The sequence below is a fragment of the Oncorhynchus tshawytscha genome, linkage group LG15 (genome assembly GCF_018296145.1).
Source record: "Oncorhynchus tshawytscha isolate Ot180627B linkage group LG15, Otsh_v2.0, whole genome shotgun sequence".
Taxonomy (NCBI): domain Eukaryota; kingdom Metazoa; phylum Chordata; class Actinopteri; order Salmoniformes; family Salmonidae; genus Oncorhynchus; species Oncorhynchus tshawytscha.
Window position 1 is genome coordinate 19,351,282 of NC_056443.1, and position 24,399 is coordinate 19,375,680.

The window sequence follows — 24,399 nt, forward strand, 5'->3', positions numbered from 1 at the left end:
GTGTCAGGTAAAATGTATGGAGTAAAAAGTACATCGGTTTCTTTAGGAGTGTAGTAGTGAAGTAAAAGTTGTCATAAATATGAATAGTAAAGTACAGATACCCCCAAAAACTACTTAAGTAGGACTTTAAAGTATTCTTTACTTATTAAGTACTTGACACAAACTGCTTGTATCTAAACTAAAGTAGATTGTTCTATACATCATTTGGGGTCTTTATAAGCTAAAATTGAAGTCTTATACCAACAGAAGCATGAAAGTGCATCCTTGTGTGGGCTAATATAGTCAAAATTGTTGCCAGGGTCAAATTGAGCCATTGGCTATCAATATACCCCATAAAAATGATTATTACATTGTCAGTTTTATGCATAACAAGCATAGTTTTTTGAAGACACCTCGCCATCCGTATGATTAGTCATAATTACTCAAATGATGAAAAATGCCTTCCTCGGTTAGGTTCATCCCCCCCTTTAAGGCCCTCAAATGAAGTGTTTTCTTCCTAGGCGTAATGCAAGGCATTATCACTGGGATATGAGGTTGAACCAGGGCCTGAGCCTACGTTAAAAGTGTTTGTTTTTTTAAATACAAAGTGTTAGAAATGTGTCCCTATTGCTCAATTTATCCCAAAACCAAGTGACTACTTTTGTTGGGCAAGCTGTGTTTTCAAAAGTGTTTTGTTTACATGAATTCTGATGATTTCCAGAGATACATGACATCCTGAAATATATTTAAATATCTTTGTTAGAAAGAATACTATATTTAGCTTGACCTAGTGAAGCTGAATGTAAAAAAATGGGTCATCATTCCAAACTCTCCCCTACTAACCAGTCATACAAATGAGCAAAATATAGAAATAAGAAGACTAGTGACACCATCGGTGTTACATTAAATAAGGCACTACATTCTCAACTGAAAAATAAAGTGGCAATTTGGCAAAGTTTGGCCATGTCAAAAACATTCCAGGCACCTTTTTGGCTGAAATTATAGGTCTACTGCATGTAAAGGAATAAGTAACAAAACAAATTGGTCAACATTTTTGGTCAAACGCCTTCGGTTTCACAACCGAAAACTTCCCTCCCTCCCTCTCTTCCTTCACTTATTCTTCCAACTGGGCCAGTTTCTCTGGATCAGACTCGTACACCTCCTCCTCCTCCTCCTCCTCCTCTTCCTCCACCACCTCGATCCCATCCATAGTTTTCTGCAGTTGCTCTTTGATGCGGTTGAGCTCCAACAGTCCATTCTGAAGATCCTTGCACACTTCCCTGATCTTCCCAGCGAACTCCGTCTTGGCTCCTTTGTTGAGCTCGATGGAGTCTTTTGCCAGGAAGAACACATCCAGGGCCAGGAAGAGACCCGACATTACTCCTGTGGTGACACTCATCACCTAAAAAAAATTTAATTAGGACAAGCTAATCAGCACATGGAGAACATCAAGAACTGAACCATTTGTGATCTATTCTATATTGTTTGTTTTGATCAGTGATTTGTTTTCTTGTCTTTTCCTTTTCCCTATTTGAAACCCAATCTAGGGATGGACGCTGCAAATTAGCGCCAACTTGATGGGGCAGCTCAGTGTGAACAAGCATAACGGTAGAGTCAGTATCTTATGGCAAGGTAATCTGTATCTAGCAATGTCTTGTCTTACATGCCGCGCAAATTCACCAAAGTAGCCTACAGTTTGCCTCTTTCTCTCTGGTTTTATTTCGATTAAACACCTTTCCCCAGGCCTTTATAGCCTGGCCTTTATAGCCAACTTTCCCCAGGCCTTTATAGCCTGGCCTTTATAGCCAACTTTCCCCAGGCCTTTATAGCCTGGCCTTTATAGCCAACTTTCCCCAGGCCTTTATAGCTTGGCCTTTATAGCCAACTTTCCCCAGGCCTTTATAACACAGAAAATAACGTTTTCTGCACTGCGATTATAATTTTGTGAGGCGGAAAAGCAAGTATCCCAATTGAGTTGAAATATTTGAACCTTCAAATGTCCACACCCCTAATCTGTACCAAACAAATAATGTATTATCATCATCTTGTACCTGGGCTGCCTTGGCCGCTCCGCCTGCCACGTTGAGAACCTGCACGGTGTTGATCAGACTTTCTGTGTTGATTAGTAATGCCTTGCCGGCCCGGCCACCCTCCTTCATCACGTGTTTGACATTCTGGTTGAGATATTTCTTAGAGATGCTGTCCACGTACTGATCAAAGTCCCACTCTTCCAGGGTCTCCATACCGACCTGAGGTGGATGGAGAGAGATGGAGAAAGAGAAAGCGCAAGGGAGAAATAAAAGGGAGAGTAAGAAAAGAAGCAACAACGTGATATAAAGTCAGAGGTCACGACACCCAAATCCCCCCCGCCTCACCTCAGCTGCACACTGCTGGGTGAAGTTTTCCCTAGGCGCAGATCTAGGATCAGCTTCCCCTCCTCCAATTCGAAACCTCACCATTAGTGGTGAAAATACTAAACTAACTAAGATCAGCATCTAGGGCAGGGATAGGCAACTAGATTCAGCCGCGGGTCGATTTGTCAGAGTGGATGGTTGGGGGGGCCGGAATATAATTCTGATCATTTATACACCGCAAATTGACCACAGCTAAGCCCAAAAAGAGATTGCATTTGAAAATAACAAGAATTTCATACCTAGATTACATTGAGACACGATCACGTTTCTTTTTTTATTCGTGGGAATACATGGGAACAGATTTCCTAAACCAAACTCACTTTTTTGCTGAATTTCTGGTGATTTTACCATGTAAGATTTTTTTAACTTAAAACTAAAATTCCAAAAGATATATAACTACAGAATTTGGGGGGCCAAAAGAAAAATCACTCGCGGGCCAGTCCTGACACGTGCGCCGCATGTTGCCGACCCCCGATCTAGGGACAACTCCACCCTTCACCCACCTGCAAAAAGTCCAGACACTCCTTGATATCCTTCATCTCCTCCTGGTAATCCTGAATCATCTTCTCCACCTTCTTCCTGTCTGTCTTGGAGTGCACCGTATCGGTAATATTTGCAGAGGCTGACGCTACCCCGCCCGCCGTCGCAACGCCGATGCCCACCGCCGTGACGATGAGCGACGTTCCCATGGTGAACGGCGCCAAGATGAGGCCGGTGATAGTGGTGATGCTCCCAGCAACGCTGGCGACTCCGCCCCCCACGCTGGCCTTCACAGTCTTCTTGTGGAAGCTGTCGGCGGCGTCGGCCAATGATAGGAGCTCCAGGATGCGTTGCTGTAAGGAGGCCCCGCGCTGGTTGAAGAGACGCACGAAGAGACGGGCCGCCATGAAGACACGGTCCGCCACCGCCTCCACTGCCCTGAGAGAGAGAGAGAGAGAGAGAGAGAGAGAGAGGGGAAGGAGGAGAAAGAGAGTGACAGAAAAGGGGAAGGACAAATAAGAAAAGGTGGTGAATAATTGAGAAAGAAAAGAGAGGGAGGGGTTTGTAAGAACTTGTATCCTTTTTCAAACAACGATACCTTGGGAATCCTGGAGAAATAAGCCTGATCTTACACTATAAATATTATGTCTCGGCGTTATGCAGTTCAGTTGGGTTCCCTAAAGACGTTTAATACACGTTGTATGAAATCCCACATTGACAATTTCTCTTAAAACGACACAACCAATGGCTAAATACATGAAAATGCTTACATCTCGCCTTCATCCGCGTCAAAGGTGTTGGACTCCTTCCACGTTTCCCAACCTAGGGGGAGCAGAGATATAAGCTGTAGTTACTGTAAACAACGACGGGAGAACGCACATGTACACTGGTGAAAAATAGTGCTCAGTGCCAAACATACCCTCTACTGTTTGCCACCAATCCATAAGACCTTCCTCCTTCTAAGAATAAAATACTATTAGTCACATACACATAATGCAGTATGAATACACAAAGGTATATTTTTTATGCCCACCAGTGTCACATTGAGTCATATGTTTTAAGGTTATATTGCGATGTAAAGCATACATGTACAATAACCACCATCCAGTGTCATAGTAAATTATGAAGTGTTATAATGCAACACAGGGCATGTAATATATCACAGTATATCACGAAAGTGAGTACACCCCTCACATTTTTGTAAATATTTGAGTATATCTTTTCATGTGACAACACTGAAGAAATGACACTTTGCTACAATGTAAAGTAGTGAGTGTACAGCTTGTATAACAGTGTAAATTTGCTGTCCCCTCAAAATACCTCTACACACAGCCATTAATGTCTAAACCGCTGGCAACAAAAGTGAGTACCCCCTTAAGTGAAAATGTCCAAATTGGGCCCAATTAGCCATTTTCCCTCCCCGGTGTCATGTGACTCGTTAGTGTTACAAGGTCTCAGGTGTGAATGGGGAGCAGGTGTGATAAATTTGGTGTCATCGCTCTCACACTCCCTCATACTGACTGGTCACTGGAAGTTCAACATGGCACCTCATGGCAAAGAACTCTCTGAGGATCTGAAAAAAAGAATTGTTGCTCTACATAAAGATGGCCTGGGCTATACGAAGATCGCCAAGACCCTGAAACTGAGCTGCAGCACGGTGGCCAAGACCATACAGCGGTTTAAATGGACAGGTTCCACTCAGAACAGGCCTCGCCATGGTCAAGCAAAGAAGTTGAGTGCACGTGCTCAGCATCATATCCAGAGGTTGTCTTTGGGAAATAGACGTATATGAGTGCTGCCAGCATTGCTGCAGAGATTGAAGGGGTGGGAGGTCAGCCTGTAAGTGCTCAGACCATACGCCGTACACTGCATCAAATTGGTCTGCATGGCTGTTGTCCCAGAACGAAGCCTCTTCTAAAGATGATGCACAAGAAAGCCCGCAAACAGTTTGCTGAAGACAAGCAGACTAAGGACATGGATTACTGGAACCATGTCCTGTAGTCTGATGAGACCAAGATAAACTTATTTGGTTCAGATGGTGTCAAGCGTGTGTGGCGGCAACCAGATGAGGAGTACAAAGACAAGTGTGTCTCGCCTAGTCAAGCATGGTCTGGGGCTGCATGAGTTCTGCCGGCACTGGGGAGCTACAGTTCATTGAGGGAACCATGAATGCCAACATGTACTGTGACATACTGAAGCAGAGCACTATTCCAACATGATAACGACCCCAAACACACCTCCAAGACGACCACTGCCTTGCTAAAGAAGCTGAGGGTAAAGGTGATGGACTGGCCAAGCATGTCTCCAGACCTAAACCCTATTGAGCATCTGTGGGGCATCCTCAAACTGAAGGTGGAGGAGTGTAAGGTCTCATCCACCAGCTCCGTGACGTCTTCATGGAGGAGTGGAAGAGGACTCCAGTGGCAACCTGTGAAGCTCTGGTGAACTCCATGCCCAAGAGGGTTAAGGCAGTGCTGGAAAAACATGGTGGCCACACAAATTATTGACACTTTGGGCCCAATTTGGACATTATCACTTAAGGGTGTACTCACTTTTGTTGCCAGCGGTTTAGACATTAATGGCTGTGTATTGAGTTATTTTGAGGGGACAGCAAATTTACACTGTTATACAAGCTGTACACTCACTACTTTACATTGTAGCAAAGTGTCATTTCTTCAGTGTTGTCATATGAAAAGATATACTCAAATATTTACAAAAATGTGAGGGGTGTACTCACTTTTGTGATATACTGTACATCCTCACTGTCCGGTGGGTTTCCTTCACCAGGTACTGGCACTGCAGCCATCTCCAGTGTCATAGTGTTATAATGCAATATAAGGAATGTCATGGTGAGTTCGGAAGTACCATAATGCAACATAGTACATGTGATACATACATCCTCACTGTCCGGTGGGTTTCCTTCACCAGGTACTGGCACTGCAGCCATCTCCAGTGTCTGGACATCCACTAGGCCCGCCTGGGCTGTTGGCTGAGATTCAGTATTCTGTAGGAAAATAAAGATGAATATAAGTGAAGATATTATTAAACTGTAATATTATTCATGTGAAAATTAAGAAAATAACACACCTAGAGTAAAAAAAAAAAGACAGGCATAACTAAGACCAAAAGGAAAAGAGTGGAAATATGGTTACTTTAGCTTCATAGCCAAACAGGGCACCAGGGAGAATCCTTCGGATTTGGAATGTCTACCAGAGAAACAAACAGACAGAAACATAAGAACACACGCCCTATGAAGAGGCCCCTATGTAGATGATGTACTTAAATAGGATGATAGTGTTATAGTGTAGTACTTTGTGACAAGTGCTGATGTAAAAATGGCTTTATTAACTGGGTGGTTCAAGCCCTGAATGTTGATTGGCTGATAGCCATGGTATATCAGACCGCATACCACGGGTATGACAAAACATTTATTTTTTACTGCTCTAATTATGTTGGCGACCAGTTTATAATAGAAATAAGGCACCTCTGGTGTTTGTGGTATATGGCCAATATACCATGGCTAAAGCCTGTATCGAGGCACTCCCTTTTGCGTCGGGCATAAGAACGGCCCTTAGCCAAGGTATATTGGCCATATACCACAATCCCTCTGGCCTTATTGCTTAATTTTAAAATACATTTGATTGTATAATATAATAGTATGATTAAATAAAAGAGCGACATGCCCCAGTCTTTTTTTTATTTTCTTGTGGTGGTTGAGGTCCACTTTTCACTGAAGAAGTTGCTTCGCTGTCTGTGTACCACACGGTCTGTGATGAGAGATGGAGCAAGTTGTTATTTTAGCTAACCTTGTGCGGGAAATATGCAATTGCATTTTATTTTGCAGGTCGGGACATCACAGACGTGCTGTCGTACCTGATTCTCCGCAGGACTGAAGACGCTGGTGTCACTCAGACTGTCAGAACTGGAGGATGAATCGCTGTATGACGGCTGAGTCTCCTGAAATGGAGAGGAAGGGAGTGTGAGGAAGAGAGGGGGAGTATTTAAATAATTTGCCATTTTGCATATAGTGACATTCTACCAGGTTTCACAAACCTCTCCTTCGAGTACCCCGCAGCCAGTCCACGTCTTCGATGAGCTCCAGAACAGCTGATTCAAATTATCTCCTAATCATCAAGCCCTTCATTTGTTGAATCAGCAGTGCTAGTTCTGGAATACATCAAATAACTGGACTAGCTGGGGTTACTCCAGAACCGGTTTGGGAAACTCTGGTCTAAACTATCGGAACTTCCTTTGCATCACGACAAGGGTGTGTAGGCTACCTGGGTCAGTGCTGTAGATTTGAATGGGTTGACTTTCTGCATCATTCCCTTGAACATCCCAGGGTTCTGAAAAAAAACAGGTGAACACAGAAATCACTTAGTAGTGATAATAAAATGTTCCTCTACTAGCACGGTTCTATTTCTATACTAAGAAGGTGTATGCCTCAGCACCTGGGATAAACAGGTTTACCTGTTTGCCTGCAGAACTGTTACTCTCAGCCAGACTGCCAGAACTGGAGGAAAGATCACTGTGTATGGACTGGGTGTCCTGAAAAGAAGGCAGAGAGAAAATAGTCCATTTGAATATTTAGCATAACTTTGCAACATGATACAGGTTGATCATAATCACCACGGCTACCTGAATCGGTGTTGTAGATTTGAAAGGGTTGACTTTTTGCATCATTCCCATAAACATTCCAGGATTCTGCTGCTGCAATACACAAGGTTGAACACATGGCACACAAATCTTCTGTATGACAGCAGAAGAAAAAAAAAACGTCTTTATGAGTATATCTTATTTATGCCTCATGAACAGGTTTACCGGTTTGCTTTCTGGTAGCTTTTCTGTGGCATGGTGATCCACACAGTCGGTTAGAGGGTCATCCTTTATCACCTAAAATACACACAAATGGACACCAAATGTAAAACAGAGTCTTGAATAGGAAAGGACTTGTGTTCTGATAACCCTGTACATGTGCAGTTTACACTAGGGGACATATCATGGATAGGTCTAAATGGTACAGTTCAAGTCGGAAGTTTACATGCAGTAAGGTTGGAGTCATTAAAACTAGTTTTTCAACCACTCCACAAATGTCTTTGTTAACAAACTATTGTTTTGGCAAGTCGGTTAGGACAAGTCATTTTTCCAACAACTGTTTACAGACAAATGATTTCACTAATAATTCACTGTATCACAAGTCCAGTGGGTCAGAAGTTTACATACACTAAGTTGACTGTGCCTTTTAACAGCTTGGAAAATTCCAGAAAATTATGTCATGGCTTTAGAAGCTTCTGATAGGCTAATCGACAACATTTAAGTCCATTGGAGGTGTACCTGTGGATGTATTTCAAGGCCAACCTCCAAACTCAGTGCCTCATTGCTTGACATCATGGGAAAAATCAAAAGAAATCAGCCAATCAGCCCAAAATTTGTAGATCTCCACAAGTCCGGTTTATCCTTGGGAGCAATTTCCAAATGCCTGAAGCTACCATGTTCATCTGTACAAACAATAGTTTGCAAGTATAAACACCATGGGACCACGTAGCTGTCATACTGTTCAGGAAGGAGACAAATTCTGTCTCCTAGAGATGAACATACTTTGGTGCGAAAAGTGCAACTCAATCCCAGAACAACAGCAAAGGACCTTGTGAAGATGCTGGAGGAAACAGGTACAAAATTATTTATATCCACAGTAAAATGAGTCCTAGATCGTACTTTTTGGAGAAATGTCCTCTGGTCTGATGAAACAAAAAAAGAACTGTTTGTCCATAATGACCATCGTTATGTTTGGGGAAAAAAGGGGGAGGCTTGCAAGCCGAAGAACACCATCCCAACCGTGAAGCACGGGGGTGGCGGCATCATGTTCTGGGGGTGCTTTGCTGCAGGAGGGACTGGTACACTTCGCCAAAATAGATGGCATCATGAGGCAGAAAAATGATGCGGATATACTGAAGCAACATCTCAAGCCATCAGTCAGGAAGTTAAAGCTTGGTTGCAAATGGTTCTTCCAAATGGACAATGACCCCAAGCATACTTCCAAAGTTGTGGCAAATTGCTTAAGGACAACAAAGTCAAGGTATTGGAGTGGCCATCACAACACCCTGACCTCAATCCTATAGAACATTTGTGGGCAGAACTGAAAAAGCATGTGCGAGCAAGGAGGCCAACAAACCTGACTCAGTTACACCAGCTCTGTCAGGAGGAATGGGCCAAAATTCACCCAACTTATGTGGGAAGCTTGTGGAAGGTTACCCGAAACGTTTGACCCAAGTTAAACAATTTAAAGGCAATGCTACCAAATACTAATTGAGTGTATGTCAACTTCTGACCCACTGGCAATGTGATGAAAGAAATAAAATATTAAATAAATAAATCTCTACTATTATTCTGACATTTCACATTCTTAAAATAAAGTGGTGATCCTAACTGGGGCGGCAGGGTAGCCTAGTGGTTAGAGTGCTAGACTAGTAACCGGAAGGTTGCAAGTTCAAACCCCGAGCTGACAAGGTACAAATCTGTCGTTCTGCCCCTGAACAGGCAGTTAACCCACTGTTCCTAGGCCGTCATTGAAAATAAGAAGTTGTTCTTAACTGACTTGCCTGGTTAAATAAAGGTACAAAAAAAAAAAAAACTGACCTAAGGCAAGGAATTTTTACTAGGATTAAATGTCAGGAATTGTGAAACTGAGTTTAAATGTGTTTGGCTAAGGTGTATGTAAACTTCCGACTTCAACTGTATATCCGAACTTTTTTGACTCATCACATATGCCGGTGTTATTATTTGCTATCTGTCACTTTGTTCCTAGTTATATGTACATATCTACCTCAATTATCTCACTCCCCTGTACATTGACTCTGTACTGGATACCCCGTGTATATCGTTACTCATTGTGTATCTATCGGTGTTTTACTGTTCTATTATAATCCCTATACCAGTCTGCTGTTCCCACATGCTTCAAGAGGGCCACCATTGTTCCTGTTCCCAAGAAAGCTAAGGTAACTGAGCTAAACGACTACCGCCCCGTAGCAATTACATCCGTCATCATGAAGTGCTTTGAGAGACTAGTCAAGGACCATATCACCTCCACCCTACCTGACACCCTAGACCCACTTCAATTTGCTTACCGCCCAAATAGGTCCACAGACGATGCAATCTCAACCACACTGCACACTGCCCTAACCCATCTGGACAAGAGGAATACCTGTGTGAGAATGCTGTTCATCGACTACAGCTCGGCATTCAACACCATAGTACCCTCCAAGCTCGTCATCAAGCTCGAGACCCTGGGTCTCGACCCCGCCCTGTGCAACTGGGTACTGGACTTCCTGACGGGCCTCCCCAGGTGGTGAGGGTAGGCAACAACATCTCCTCCCCGCTGATCCTCAACACTGGGGCCCCACAAGGGTGCGTTCTGAGCCCTCTCCTGTACTCCCTCTTCACCCTCGACTGCGTGGCCACGCACGCCTCCAACTCAATCATCAAGTTTGCGGACGACACAACAGTGGTAGGCTTGATTACCAACTACGAAGACGGCCTACAGGGAGGAGGTGAGGGCCCTCGGAGTGTGGTGTCAGGAAAATAACCTCACACTCAACGTCAACAAAACTAAGGAGATGATTGTGGACTTCAGGAAACAGCAGAGGGAACACCCCCCTATCCACATCGATGGAACAGTAGTGGAGAGGGTAGCAAGTTTTAAGTTCCTCGGCATACACATCACAGACAGACAAACTGAATTGGTCCACTCACACAGACAGCATCGTGAAGAAGGCGCAGCAGCGCCTCTTCAACCTCAGGAGGCTGAAGAAATTGTCACCAAAAGCACTCACAAACTTCTACAGATGCACAATCGAGAGCATCCTGGCGGGCTGTATCACCGCCTGGTATGGCAACTGCACCGCCCTCAACCGTAAGGCTCTCCAGAGGGTAGTGAGGTCTGCAAACGCATCACCGGTGGCAAACTACCTGCCCTCCAGGACACCTACACCACCCGATGTTACAGGAAGGCCATAAAGATCATCAAGGACATCAACCACCCGAGCCACTGCCTGTTCACCCCGCTATCATCCAGAAGGCGAGGTCAGTACAGGTGCATCAAAGCTGGGACCGAGAGACTGAAAAACAGCTTCTATCTCAAGGCCATCAGACTGTTAAACAGCCACCACAAACATTGAGTGGCTGCTGCCAACACACTGACACTGACTCAACTCCAGCCACTTTAATAATGGGAATTGATGGGAAATGATGTAAATATATCACTAGCCACTTTAAACAATGCTACCTTATATAATGTTACATACCCTACATTATTCATCTCATATGCATACGTATATACTGTACTCTATATCATCGACTGCATCCTTATGTAATACATGTATCACTAGCCACTTTAACTATACCACTTTGTTTACATACTCATCTCATATGTATATACTGTACTCGATACCATCTACTGTATCTTGCCTATGCTGCTCTGTACCATCACTCATTCATATATCCTTATGTACATATTCTTTATCCCCTTACACTGTGTATAAGACAGTAGTTTTGGAATTTTAGTTAGATTACTTGTTGGTTATTACTGCATTGTCGGAACTAGAAGCACAAGCATTTCGCTATTTAACATCTGCTAACCATGTGTATGTGACAAATAAAATTTGATTTGATTTATGTCTCTATTTTCTCTCTCTCTGCATTGTTGGGAAGGGCCCCTAAGTTAGCATTTCACTGTTAAGTCAACACCTGTTGTTTATGAAGCACGTGACATACACATATATATGTATTTTATTTTCTATATATGCTGTATTGTACCCGTCTTCCTGTAGAAGCCAGACTGTCAGCACTGGAAGACAGATTGCTGTGTACGGCCTGAGTATCCTGAAAACGAGGAGAGAAATGGAGAAATGAGGAAAACGGTGAGTTAGAGTATTTGGCACAGCTTGGCATTTTACATAACCAAAAGCATCCGTCCAAAAATGTTTCATCGCAATATGATACAGCATTATCATCATCATCATCATCAACATAAGTACCTGATTCTGTGCTGTAGACTTGAATGGGTTGACTTTCTGCATCATTCCCGTGAACATTCCAGGGTTCTGCAAAAGCAAACCACATGACATACAAATCCCTTTCAGGATGATCCGCTTTTAAAGTTCCTCAACTCATTATTATACTGAACATGGATAAACATCTTTACCTGCTTGGCTTCAGGTAGCTTCGCTGTCACTTGGTGACCTACAGTGTCTGTCGAAGGATCCTCCTTTCTCACCTGAAACACACCCAAATAGATAACGAATGTACAGAATAGTCTTCAATAGGCCTTGTGTGTAACTTGGTAGACTACAGGTAGGACATTATTTTGACATGGGCTGTACTTGTCTTTCTGTTGTGGTGTTCTCGGCCAGACTGCCAGCACTGGAGGACAGATCACTGTGTATCGACTGAGAGTCCTCAAAACATGAGGAGAGGAAGGGAAAGGGGGAGAGAGAGAAAAGAGGGAATTTGAATATTTACTGCTCTGCATGAGTAACGTCATTCTAATTATCAGTCCTAAATATTACTATTGTTTTGCAATATGATACAGGGTGAACAAATGTATTTCAGGAGACTACTGTAATGTGACCAAGTGAACTCATCTTCACAACCTGTGTCTGTGCTGTAGATTTGAAAGGGTTGACTTTTTGCATCATTCCCGTGAACATTCCAGGGTTCTGGAAGACCTGAAAGGTGCACAAGTGACACAAAAAGTCATTTCAGTACAGCAGCAACAATACCATTTTACTATGCTTTAGATTCAAGGATGAACAGACAGGTTTACCTGTTTGCCTTCTGGTAGCTTTTCCTGATCCACAGTGTCTTTTGGAGGGTCCTCTTTTCTCACCTAAAACACACACACACACAAATTGGTACTAAATGTAAAAAACATAGTGTTGAACAACATAGTATGATCAACTGGATTATGGCTAATACCTGTGTAGAGGACCTGAATGGGTTGACTTTCTGTGTCACTCCTTTAAACATACCCAGGTTCTGCAACACATACAAGCATTATGGTTCCCTCAATTATATCACGCAGATCTTTTTTTGTTAATTATTCATGAAAAGGACCAGAAGTCTGACAAGTCGGATCAGTTTAGATACAGAGTATGGAGAGCAGAAATCTACCTGTTTCACTTCAGGGACATTTCCATCCACAGTCTTCTCTGACACTGGATCTGTAGCTGTACTGGCTGTAGAGGAGGCCTGGGTAGAAGAGAAGGATCAATGAGGATCTTTGGTGTTTGTTTCCACTAAAAATAGTAGCCTCTGCCTGTATGTATAAAGCGTCTCAGAGAAGGAGTGCTGATCTCGGATGACGTTCTCCCTTTCTTATTCATTATGATCTGAAAGGCTAAACTGATCCTAGATCAGAACTCCTACTGTGAGGCACTTTTTTAATACAGTCCCTGGTCCCAGATCAGTTTATCCTGCCTTGCCAACTAGAAAAATAGTATATTTGTATGCCTTTCCAACTCCTACGGGAGTTGGTGTGACAATGACCTTAGGAGTTTGCAAAGCAAAGGTAACTGAACTAAATGACTATCGCCCACAGCACTCACTTCTGTCATCATGAAGTGCTTTGAGAGGTTAGTTAAAACCTCTTAAGAATCCTCCCATTTCTTTCAATTTTCGCCTAAAATGACATACACAAATCTAACTGCCTGTAGCTCAGACCCTGAAGCAAGGATATGCATATTCTTGGTACCATTTGAAAGGAAACACTTTGAAGGTTGTGGAAATGTGAAAGGAATGTCGGAGAATATAACACAATATATCTGGTAAAAGATAATACAAAGAAAACAACAACCGTTCTTTTGTATTTTTGTTGTACCATCATCTTTGAAATGCAAGAGAAAGGCCGTAATGTATTATTCCAGCCCAGGTGAAATGTAGATTTTGGCCACTAGATGGAGGCAGTGTATGTGCAAAGTTTAAGACTGATTCAATAAACCATTGCATTTCTGTTCAAAATGTTGTATCAGACTGCACAAATGTCCCTAATTTGCTTATTAAGGATCATATCACCTCTATCTTACCTGACACCCTAGACCCACTTCAGTTTGCTTACCGCCCCAATAGATCCACAGATGATGCAATCGCCATCGCACTGCACACTGCCCTATCCCATCTGGACAAGAGGAATACTCATGTAAGAATGCAGTTAATTGACTATAGCTCAGCATTCAACACCATAGTACCCTCCAAGCTCATCATTAAGCTCAGGGCCCTGGGTCTGAACCCTGTGCAATTGGGTCCTGGACTTCCTGATGGGCCGACCCCAGGTGGTGAAGGTAGGAAACAACACCTCCACTTCACTGATCCTCAACACAGGGGTCCAACAAGAGCGCGTGCACAGCCCCCTCCTGTACTCCCTTGACACAACAATAGAAGGCCTGATTACCAACAATGACGAGACAGCCAACAGGGAGGAGGTGAGGGCCCTGGGAGTGTGGTACCAGTAAAATAACCTCTCACTCAACGTAAACAGAATAAAGGAGATGATCATGGACTTCAGGAAACAGCAGAGGGAACAAGCCCCTATCCACTTTGACGGGACTGCAGTTGAGAAGGTGGAAAGATTCAACTTCCTCGGTGTACACATCACTGACAATCTGAAATGGTCCACCCACAGTGTGGTGAAGGTGGTACAACAACGCCTCTTCAACCTCAGGAGGCTGAAGAAATTCGTCTTGCTCCTAAAAACCCTCACAAACTTTTACAGATGCACAATTGAGAGCATCCTGTCGGGCTGTATCACCGCCTGGTACGGCAACTGCAACACCCACAACCGCAGGGCTCTCCAGAGGGTGGTGCGGTCTGCCCAACACATCACAGTGGGCAAACTACCTGCCCTCCAGGACCCCTACAGCACCCGATGTCACAGGAAGGCCAAAAAGATCAAGAACAACAACCACCCGAGCCATTGCTTGTTCACCCAACTATCATCCAGAAGGCGAGATCAGTACAGGTGCATCAAAGCTGGGACAGAGAGACTGAATAACATCTTCTTTCTCAAGGCCCTCAGACTGTTAAATAACCATCACTAGGCAGCTTCCACCCATATATGAAATCCTGAACCTTAGAGGCTGCTGCCCTAGATACAGTACCAGTCTGTCACGCCCTGATCAATCAATCAATCAAATGTATTTATAAAGCCCTTCTTACATCAGCCGATGTCACAAAGTGCTGTACAGAAACCCAGCCTAAACCCCCAAACAGCAAGCAATGCAGGTGTAGAAGCAAGGTGGCTAGGAAAAACTCCCTAGATAGGCCTGAACCTAGGAAGAAACGTAGAGAGGAACCAGGCTATGAGGGGTGGCAATTATAACAGAACATGACCAAGATGTTCAAATGGAAAAGATCTTATCTGTTTCTCCTGTCTTTGTGCTCGTCTCCACCCCCCTCCAGGTGTTGCCCACCTTCCCAATTATCCCGTGGGTATTTATACCTGTGTTCTCGGTTTGTCTGTTGCCAGTTCGTCTTGTTTATCAAGTCAACAAGCGGTCTTTCACAGCTCCTGCTTTTCCCCAATCTCTCTTTTTCTCGCTCTCCTGGTTATGACCTTTACCTGTCCTGACTCTGAGCCCGCCTGGCTGACCACTCTGCCTACCCCTGAGCCTGCCAGCCGTCCTGTGCCTTTGCCCCTACTCTGGATTACCGACCTCTGCCTGACCTGACCTGACACTAAGCCTGCTTGCCGTCCTGTGCCACTACTCTGGATTATCGACCCCTGCCTGCCTTGACCTGTCGTTTGCCTGCCCCTGTTGCTGTAGTAAACATTGTTTTTTCAACATAGTCTGCATTTGGGTCTTAACTGAAAGGTGATACAGTCAATAGTGTGAACACACCTACTCATTCAAGGGTTTTTCTTTATTTGTACTATTTTCTACACTGTAGAATAATAGTGAAGACATCAACACCATAACATAACACCTATGGAATCATGCAGTAACCAAAGAAAGTGTTAAACAAATCAAAATATACTTTATATTTTAGATTCTTCAAAGTAGCCACCATTTGCCTTGATGACAGCTTTGCACACTCTTGGCATTCTCTCAACCAGCTTCATGAGGGATGCTTTTCCAACAGTCTTGAAGGAGTTCCCACATATGCTGAGCACTCGTTGGCTGCTTTTCCTTCACTCTGGGTTTGAACTCATCCCAAACCATCTCAAATGGCTTGAGGTCAAGTGATTGTGGAGGACAGGTCATCTGATGCAGCACTCCATCACTCTCCTTGGTCAAATAGCCCTTACACACCTGGAGGTGTGTTCTGGGTCATTTTCCTGTTGAAAAACAAATGATAGTCCCACTAAGCGCAAACCAGATGGGATGGCGTATCGCTGCAGAATGCTGTGGTAGCCATGCTGGTTAAATGTGCCTTGAATTCTAAATAAATCACAGACAGTCACCAGCAAAGCACCACCACACATCACACTTCTTCCTCCATGCTTCACAGTGGGAACCACACATGCAGAGATCATCTGTTCACCTACTCTGCATCTCACAAAGACACGGCGGTTGGATCCAAAAATATCAAAATGTGGATTTATCAGACCAAAGGACAGATTTCCACTAGTCTAATGTCCATTGCTCATGTTTCTTGGCCCAAGTAAGTCTCTTCTTATTATTGGTGTTCTTTAGTAGTGGTTTCTTTGCAGCAATTCGACCATGAAGGACTGATTCACGCAGTCTCCTCTGAACAGTTGATGTTGAGATGTGTCTGTTACTTGAACTCTGTGAAGCCTTTATTTGGGCTGCAATCTGAAGTGCAGTTAACTCTGCAGCAGAGGTAACTCTGGGTCTTCCTTTCTGTGGCGGTCCTCATGAGAGCCAGTTTCATCATAGCGCTTGATCATTTTTGCGACTGCACTTGAAGAAACGTACACATCTTCTGGATTGACTGACATTCATGTCTTAAAGGTATGACGGACCGTTGTTTCTCTTTGCTTATTTGAGATGTTCTTGCCATAATATGGACTTGGTCTTTTAGCAAATCGGGCTATCTTCTGTATACCAACCATACCTTGTCACAACAGAACTGATTGGCTCAAACATATTAAGAAGGAAAGAAGAAATTCCAGAAATAAATTTAACAAGGCACACCTTTTAATTGAAATGCATTCCATGTGACTACCTCATGAAGTTGGTTGCGAGAATGCCAAAAGTGTGCAAAGCTGTCATCAAGGCAAAGGGTGGCTACTTTGAAGAATCTAAAATATAAAATATATTTTGATATGTTTAACACTTTTTTGATTACTACATGATTCCATATTTGTTATTTGATAGTTTTGATGTTATTCTACAATTTAGAAAATAGATATTACTGTACTGTTGCAGCTAGAAACACAAGCATTTCGCTACACCCGGAATAACATCTGCTAAACATGTGTATGTGACCAATAAAATGTGATTTGATTTGAGCAGAACTAACTGATCTGGGACTAGGCTATGAAAATAGTAATCTATTTAACATTACTGATGTAGTAACCTGTGTCGTAGTTTTGAACGGGTTGACTTTCTGCATGACTCCCATCATCCCAGTCCTCTGTTGGAAAGAAACAAACAAAAACACAACTCATCACAAAATCTACTTACAATGGGCAGAGAGAGCATGCTCAGTTGAAGCCTTTTATAACCTTGGTTTTGGGGAGCAGCTCACTCTCAGTGTTATTCTCCTGAAAACAATTGTTTGATCATGGTTAACAGTCAATTGCATCAACTGCATCGTTGTATCGTCTGTAAAAAAACAACTAACTTTTCGTTAGTGTTGTGTTCACCGACGATACAATGGGGATGTATTAGCTGCTCTTAGCAAAGTGGGCATATTTACATCCACTGGCGTTGCTTTCAGTTGTATTGGGTTGCACAAAAACAGTCTGCGGGAATCCAGAAGTGAAATACAATTCCATTTCAACTTACTGTGCCAGTGGACAGGAATTTGAGACAAAATATCGAAAGGATTGTATTATTAAACAGACTTTCCAAACGTGGGTGTGTCGTAGACCCACTTCCTCTCGGCTTTACCTCATGTCAAAATATAAGTCTAACACAAGTTATTCCTTTTTTGCCCACTTATGACGCATGTGCAGGACATCTATTTTGACATGAGGTAAGCCGAGAGGAAGTGGATCTACGACACACCCACGTTTGGAAATTCTGTTTAATAAAACGATCCTTACGATATTTTGTCTCAAATCACCTTTGTCATAATGACCAAATATCCTGCCCACCGGCACAGTAAGTTTAAATGGATTTGTATTTAACTTCTGTCTTCCTGTGGACTGTTTTTGTGCAACCCAATACAATTGAAAGCATTGCTAGTGAATGGAAATACACCCGCGTTGCTAAAAGCAGGCTATTTTGGGTTTAGGTTTAGGGTTAGAATTAGTGTTAGGGTTAAGGGTCAGTGGTTAGGTTTAGGGAAAATAGGATTTTGAATGGGAATCAATTGTTGCTCCCCAAAAAGTCCTCACAAGTATAGTAAGACAGAGCTGTCTGTGTGTGTCAGTACAGCATTTTAAGTCACTCTTCTAATCAAATGGCTACCCAGACTATTTGCATTGCCCCCCCTACGCTGCTGCTACTCTGTTATTATCTATGCATAGTCAATCTAATAACTCTACCTACATGTACATACCTCAATTACCTCGACTCCGGTGCCACCGCACATTGACTCGGTAACGGTACCCCCTGTATATAGTCCCGCTATTGTTATTTACTGCTGCTATTTAATTATTTGTTGTTCTTAGCGCTAAAGGGCTTGTAAGTAAGCAGGTGTAAGGTTGTATTCAGCGCATGTGACAAATACAATTTGATTTGATACCTGTGATTTACTGCTCGTATCATTCTCTTTGTTCAAGCGGTGTGCGGTTGGGTTGCTCATCTCCTGTGTGAAGACAGAAGACATCAATATCATGGACCAAATGAATGAATAAACGAATGAATTACAAAAAGAACGATGAAAGAAACACTATTTGTCCATTCAATAGGACACTTTTTTTGTATCAGGGTTCACACAACCACATACACACATAACATGAGCTCACTGGATTCAATGGGACACTGGGGGTGGGTGGGGGGTAAAAACAATGATAGGTTTATAACATTACTGTGCATTACAGTTTTTACAAACTAGTACTTAAACTACTACTACTAATGTTGATGGTTGTAGAAATCATTGTCCCAATTAACCATATTAACAAACATCTCATTTTCAAACTTCACATTTCTCGAGTATAGGCTACTTACCGTAATGATCAAGATCAGCAAAAATGCCTGCGATAAGTAATCGGTCTGTTCGATACTTTTCGGTTTATCGTTCCAGCTCTAGTGTGTGTATTCAATCAGTGTCCTACCTCACTGCTGGGTCTGGGAGGAACCACTGGAGAAGACTTGTTGTCCCTTCGCGGACTATTCATACTGTGTTACATACACAAAAGTGACACATGAGAAACACATGACTCGAATAGAACACACACAATCAGGTTGTATAGCACCCTTGTGTTATATGTGTCCCTATAACCACTGATACCGGTCAGATACATAACTACCTTGAGTTGACTTTGACTAGGTTAATCAATGTCAAAACAACAAACGACTGGGATATATTTAGCCTACTACAATAGCGTTGGTTGTTATCACCACTCACAACATTATGCAATACGATAATATGAAGCATTAAAGCCTACCTTAATATGGCACATATAAGTTATAATTGAGGTGTTACAGTAGGGCTGTAGAAAACGCGAAGGAAAACACTTCTGATATTCCGTCACTTCCCTTATGACTTGTCAAACTGGTTTTGCAGCGATGGGAACTAGCCTACTGACGCGGAATATGGTCAACACAAACTTGACGGCATTCAACTTTGTTCTTTCTGCTCCGGTTTGTTAAACTCATTTTATCTGAAATTCCGTCACTGCCCTTGTGACTTGTCATACTGGTTTTGCAGCGATGGGAAATAGCCTACTGACGAGAAATAGGGTTTTAATTTTTTTAGGCAAGGCAATTTTTTAACGGCCTACCCTGGGCGTTTTGTGCGCCACCCTATTGGATACTCAATCATGGCCAGATGTGATTCAGCCTGGATTCGAACCAGGGACTGTAGTGATACCTCTTGCACTGAGATGCAGTGCCTTAGACCGCAGCGCCACTCGGGAGCTCAAGACAAGCATGAACTGCATTCAACGTTTTTCTTTATGTTCCGGTTTATGATAAGCTCATTTTATCGCAAAGAGGAGCAGTACACCAGAAACTCGAGTCGGAACCCAACTGTGAAAGCCAAATGCCCTGTTTCTGCGCTTTGTGAAAAGTTTGAGATGTAAGAACTGAGAAGACCCGCCCACTAGTATTGATGATTTTTTGCAGTCAGAGTGATTGAGGGGGTTCGATTAATCTGGCCCGGGGTTTACCGGCATATGTCCCGTCATATCATCGGGCGAAGCCGGGGGTTGGGGCGGAGCGCCCTTCTCAAATCAAACAGTAATTTGCACCGCTTGGTCATGTTGTCAACAAGGTTGCATCATGCAGGAATATTTATTCCTTAAAATAAACGTTTGAATTTTCAAACTAGTTTTTATTGTGAAGGCAGATAAAGATTTTTTTTTTTTTTTTTAAACACACAAAAAAAAACTTTTGCTTGTGAAAACAGAATCCTACTCATTAATACATGTGCTTAATTACGTAACTTTTGTTTTAAATCGAGCCGAATTTGCCTTCTGACAGAGTGGTGCACCTGTCCCACTGAGCTATAATAAGAACTAGAGCTGGCCTCCAATATGTCCAACCATTGTTTTCAACATATTCTACTCTCTGTCGCATACAATCTTTCGTGGGGGCTGACATCTTGCGAGTTCCGGTTTCAGGAGTCCATTAGTGCATACGCACTAGTACTGGAGCCCAGCCTGACGTCCACCAAATGCATGTTGTCTAGCCTGCTTTTCAACTAGTTAAAGATAGCTAGGTGGAGTCTGTGTGTGTACTTCGGTTGGTACCACCGCATGGTAAAACAACGCACGCATTGACGCTATTGAATGCATGCGGTTCACAGAACGCACCGCAACGTTTCGGACTGCTCCATTGACAATTAACTACTTCCCCAGGATGCAAAGAGTTTGATGCATCTGGTGGGCTTGAGCCCAGAGCATGATGGAGTGGGGACCTGCATTCCAGCACCGGATTGTGGATCTTGATTAGAGGGGAGGGGAAATATGCAGGCACAAAAGCACAACCACTGGAAACATGAAATAAATGTTGTCTACAAGGAAATTATTCAGGACAAAGACTGTGCTCTAGCTTGCTCTGTGTGTGCACCTCAGAAGACAGTTGGATGATATTTGCTATTGAACGCAACACAATCACAACAGCAACTACGGCTTGGTACAGATATAGCTTGGTAACGTCAGGTGTATTCTGGGAGCTGTAGTCCTCTTATTACAGCAAAACAGGTGTTTTTGATTTTGTTCAATTTTTGGGGTTGTTGAAGACTGATCACATCAAATTAAAAAAGACAACAGTTCATCAGACTTTAGTAGAAACTACATTATGTTTTTAGGTCACAATACATTTCCTTAAAGCATTTAGAAAATGTATAGAGTAAGAGTGTAACGATGCTGTATCTGGTGTGTGATCACCGTCCTGAACTGTCCCCACTAACTTGAGTTGACCCTGCCTCTTAAGTGCATTGAAGTGCCAGTGCACCAGTAGATACATGGATGAAATGTTGCTTTTCATTTGCACTCAAATGGTTTGAGATGTTTCCTCTACCTAGTAGAGACAGTTTGGAATGGAAAGACAATGCTGTCTCAAGCTATCGTACAAGATGGTCTGGAGTATTAATACACACACATAATTGTGTTATTCAAAAGGCTGTCCCATTCCTAGGAAAGCTGGGCAGCAAAGTTATACAAACAATAGCATTACTTGTTGAGTCAGACGAGCATCATTTCATCTATAACTGTATTCTTAGAAATGTATGGGTTGATCACATCAGAGCCAAAGCAAAGTAGCAGTTTCTGTCATTCTCCCCAAAGGATAAAGTGATTATCAGATATTAAGCATGGGAGACATACAAGACATTAATAATACATTTGATTTATTCACACCAACTGACATAAGTGTAACTTGCAATTGCCATATCAACAGATTTGATTGGAATTTGATTCAATACAGAATCAAAACAAAATCAGTAGACAGTAAAAACTGTATCACAAAATAAGAAACTAAACATCCATAAAAGCATTCATACTTGATCAGTACTCTAGATCTCAAGGGCCACCACTCTACATACTAGTGACTGCCAACCAGAATAGTATTGTCCTCACTAAAGTGCCTGTGAGAGGAAGCTATTAGACTATTGAGACACAGCCATAGTGTGTGTCCTCAAGGTGAAAAGGTGATGAATGGGCCACACTGGGGTCGGCGGGAGGCGACCCCCGTGAGATCCGTGCAGGTGAACATAATAATGTCACTCGTTTTTTCTAGTAACAGGAACTGCAAGAAGTCAGCCATCATGGTGCGGAGATCTGGGTGCTGCTGCAGGTATGAGGCATACTCCGCCTTCAACACCATGTGTAACACACAAACACACAAGCCAGGTCATGTTGGTAACTTAGGGGTTAGTGGTTTGAGAGTAAGGGGCTAGGCCAGGGTTAGAGTAGAGGGTAAGGGGTAGGGTGTAGGGATAGACTTAATATGTCACCTTTCTGGCCAGGAAATTGGAGTGCATCTGCATATCCTCAACACACCAGATGCATCTTCTCAAACCCCAGCTTATCTTCCCTCACCTTTGACACACATACACCCAAACATGTAATTATTGGAACACTCCTAACAGTGTAATGTAGCAGTAGTGCCAACACCGAGGGAGGTCGATTAACCTGAGCCGGGGTGCACCCGGCTATGGCCCTTGATGTTAATGAGCAAAAGCGGTGAGGGAGGAGCTTTTCAAATCGAACAGTAATCTGCGCTGCTCGGTCATGTTGTCAATAAGGTAGCATGGTGCATCATTCAGAAAGATACATCTATTTTCAATAAAAGCATATAGTACTAGTCAAAAGTTTGGACACCTACTTATTCAAGGGTTTTTCTTTATTGCAGAATAATAGTGAAGACATCAAAACTATGAAATAATACATATGGAGTCATGTAGTAACCCCAAAATATATATTTGAGATTCTTGACATAACAGGGCTACCTTCTGTATACCACCCCTAACTTGTCACAACACAACTGATTGGCTCAAATGCATTAAGGAAAGAAATTCCACAAATTTACTTTTAAGGCACACCTGTTAATTGAAATGCATTCCAGTTGACTACCTCATGAAGCTGGTTGAGAGAATGCCAAGAGTGTGCAAAGCTGTCAAAGCAAAGGGTGGCTCCTTTGAAGAATCTCAAATATATTTAAACTTTTGTTGGTTACTACATTATTCCATATTTGTTATTTCATAGTTTTGATGTCTTCACTATTATTCTACAATTTCGAAAATAGTAAAAATAGAGAAAAACACTTGAATGAGTAGGTGTGTCCAAACGTTTGACTGATACTGTATGTTCGAATTTTCTAACTAGTTTTCATTGGGAAAGCAGAAAGTGTTTTATCAAAAGCAATCACTTTTGCATGTGAAAACAAAGAATCCTAGTCATTACTCCATGTGCTTAACCTACGTCACTTTCGTTATGAGCCGACTTCGCAGTCAGCCAGAGTGTGGCGCCTGGCTTACACCCTGGAGGCACCACACCCGGGAGGCAGCCCGGTTCCAAATAGAATGCAATACATTTTTTAGCCGGTGCAAAACACGCCTACACTTGCACCCGGGCGAGATTAATCGAATCCCCTCACTGCCAAGTGGCTGCGATGTTCTCCAGAGTCCGCTGTACTCTCCACACCAAACATTCCCAGTGTCTCCAGATTACATAGACATGTAGGCTACTTAGAAAGAGAAACAGAAAACATACTTAGAAAGCCCAACTCTCAGACTCTCCCTCATCTCAAACTTCCTCCAACGCCTGTATCTCGACTTCCTCCTCCCTGTTTTACTAGTGATGGCTATACCACAGGGAGTGCTGTTGATATCTCCATGGCTGTGTGCGTACAGCAGTATGCTCCCTGCAAACTGGCCCTCTCCACAAGTCACCTTGAATTCTCCCAGCTCTCCACTCTTCTCAGACACAGAAAGTCTTCAAACACACACTGCAGTGCTGCACCCCCACAGTCCCTACTCAGAGCAAACACACAATTCAAGTAGCTATTAAACAAACACACCATCACATGACTAGCTAGTAGCCTACAAGAAAATAGGCTGCGTATAAATGGTTAGCTAGCTATGTTTTTCACAGAGACACACAAAAGCAAGTGGCAGTCGTTATTAACTAGCTAGTGTAACAGTATAACTTTCGTCCGTTCCCTCGCCCCTATCTAGGCTCGAACCGGGGACCATCTTGACAAATCAACAACAGCCACTCACGAAACATCGTTACCCA

General features: G+C 42.9%; 1 protein-coding gene across 4 annotated transcripts; it reads right to left on the reverse strand.

Annotated features, from left to right (window-relative positions):
• Positions 1 to 19,975, reverse strand: LOC112214575. 4 transcript variants are annotated; one of them, XM_042298250.1, is made up of 25 exons: positions 19,606 to 19,975; positions 19,273 to 19,336; positions 18,741 to 18,803; positions 17,406 to 17,462; positions 13,041 to 13,118; positions 12,846 to 12,905; positions 12,694 to 12,756; positions 12,521 to 12,595; positions 12,251 to 12,316; positions 12,073 to 12,144; positions 11,906 to 11,971; positions 11,685 to 11,750; positions 7,695 to 7,766; positions 7,512 to 7,583; positions 7,344 to 7,421; positions 7,154 to 7,219; positions 6,747 to 6,830; positions 6,557 to 6,640; positions 6,026 to 6,079; positions 5,770 to 5,877; positions 3,793 to 3,832; positions 3,644 to 3,695; positions 2,897 to 3,311; positions 2,031 to 2,228; positions 1 to 1,381 (listed from the first exon to the last, which is right to left on the reverse strand). In XM_042298250.1, the coding sequence occupies exons 2-25, from the start codon at positions 19,333 to 19,335 to the stop codon at positions 1,094 to 1,096; spliced, it is 2,340 nt and encodes a 779-aa protein (XP_042154184.1). In that variant the 5' UTR covers position 19,336; positions 19,606 to 19,975; the 3' UTR covers positions 1 to 1,093. The 4 variants fall into 4 exon arrangements, with proteins under 4 accessions (XP_042154184.1, XP_024229194.1, XP_042154185.1 ...); XM_024373426.2 differs by having other exon boundaries at positions 12,251 to 12,325; positions 19,606 to 19,972; XM_042298251.1 differs by having other exon boundaries at positions 12,251 to 12,325; positions 19,166 to 19,336; positions 19,606 to 19,970.
• Between the last annotated feature and the right edge of the window lie 4,424 nt (positions 19,976 to 24,399).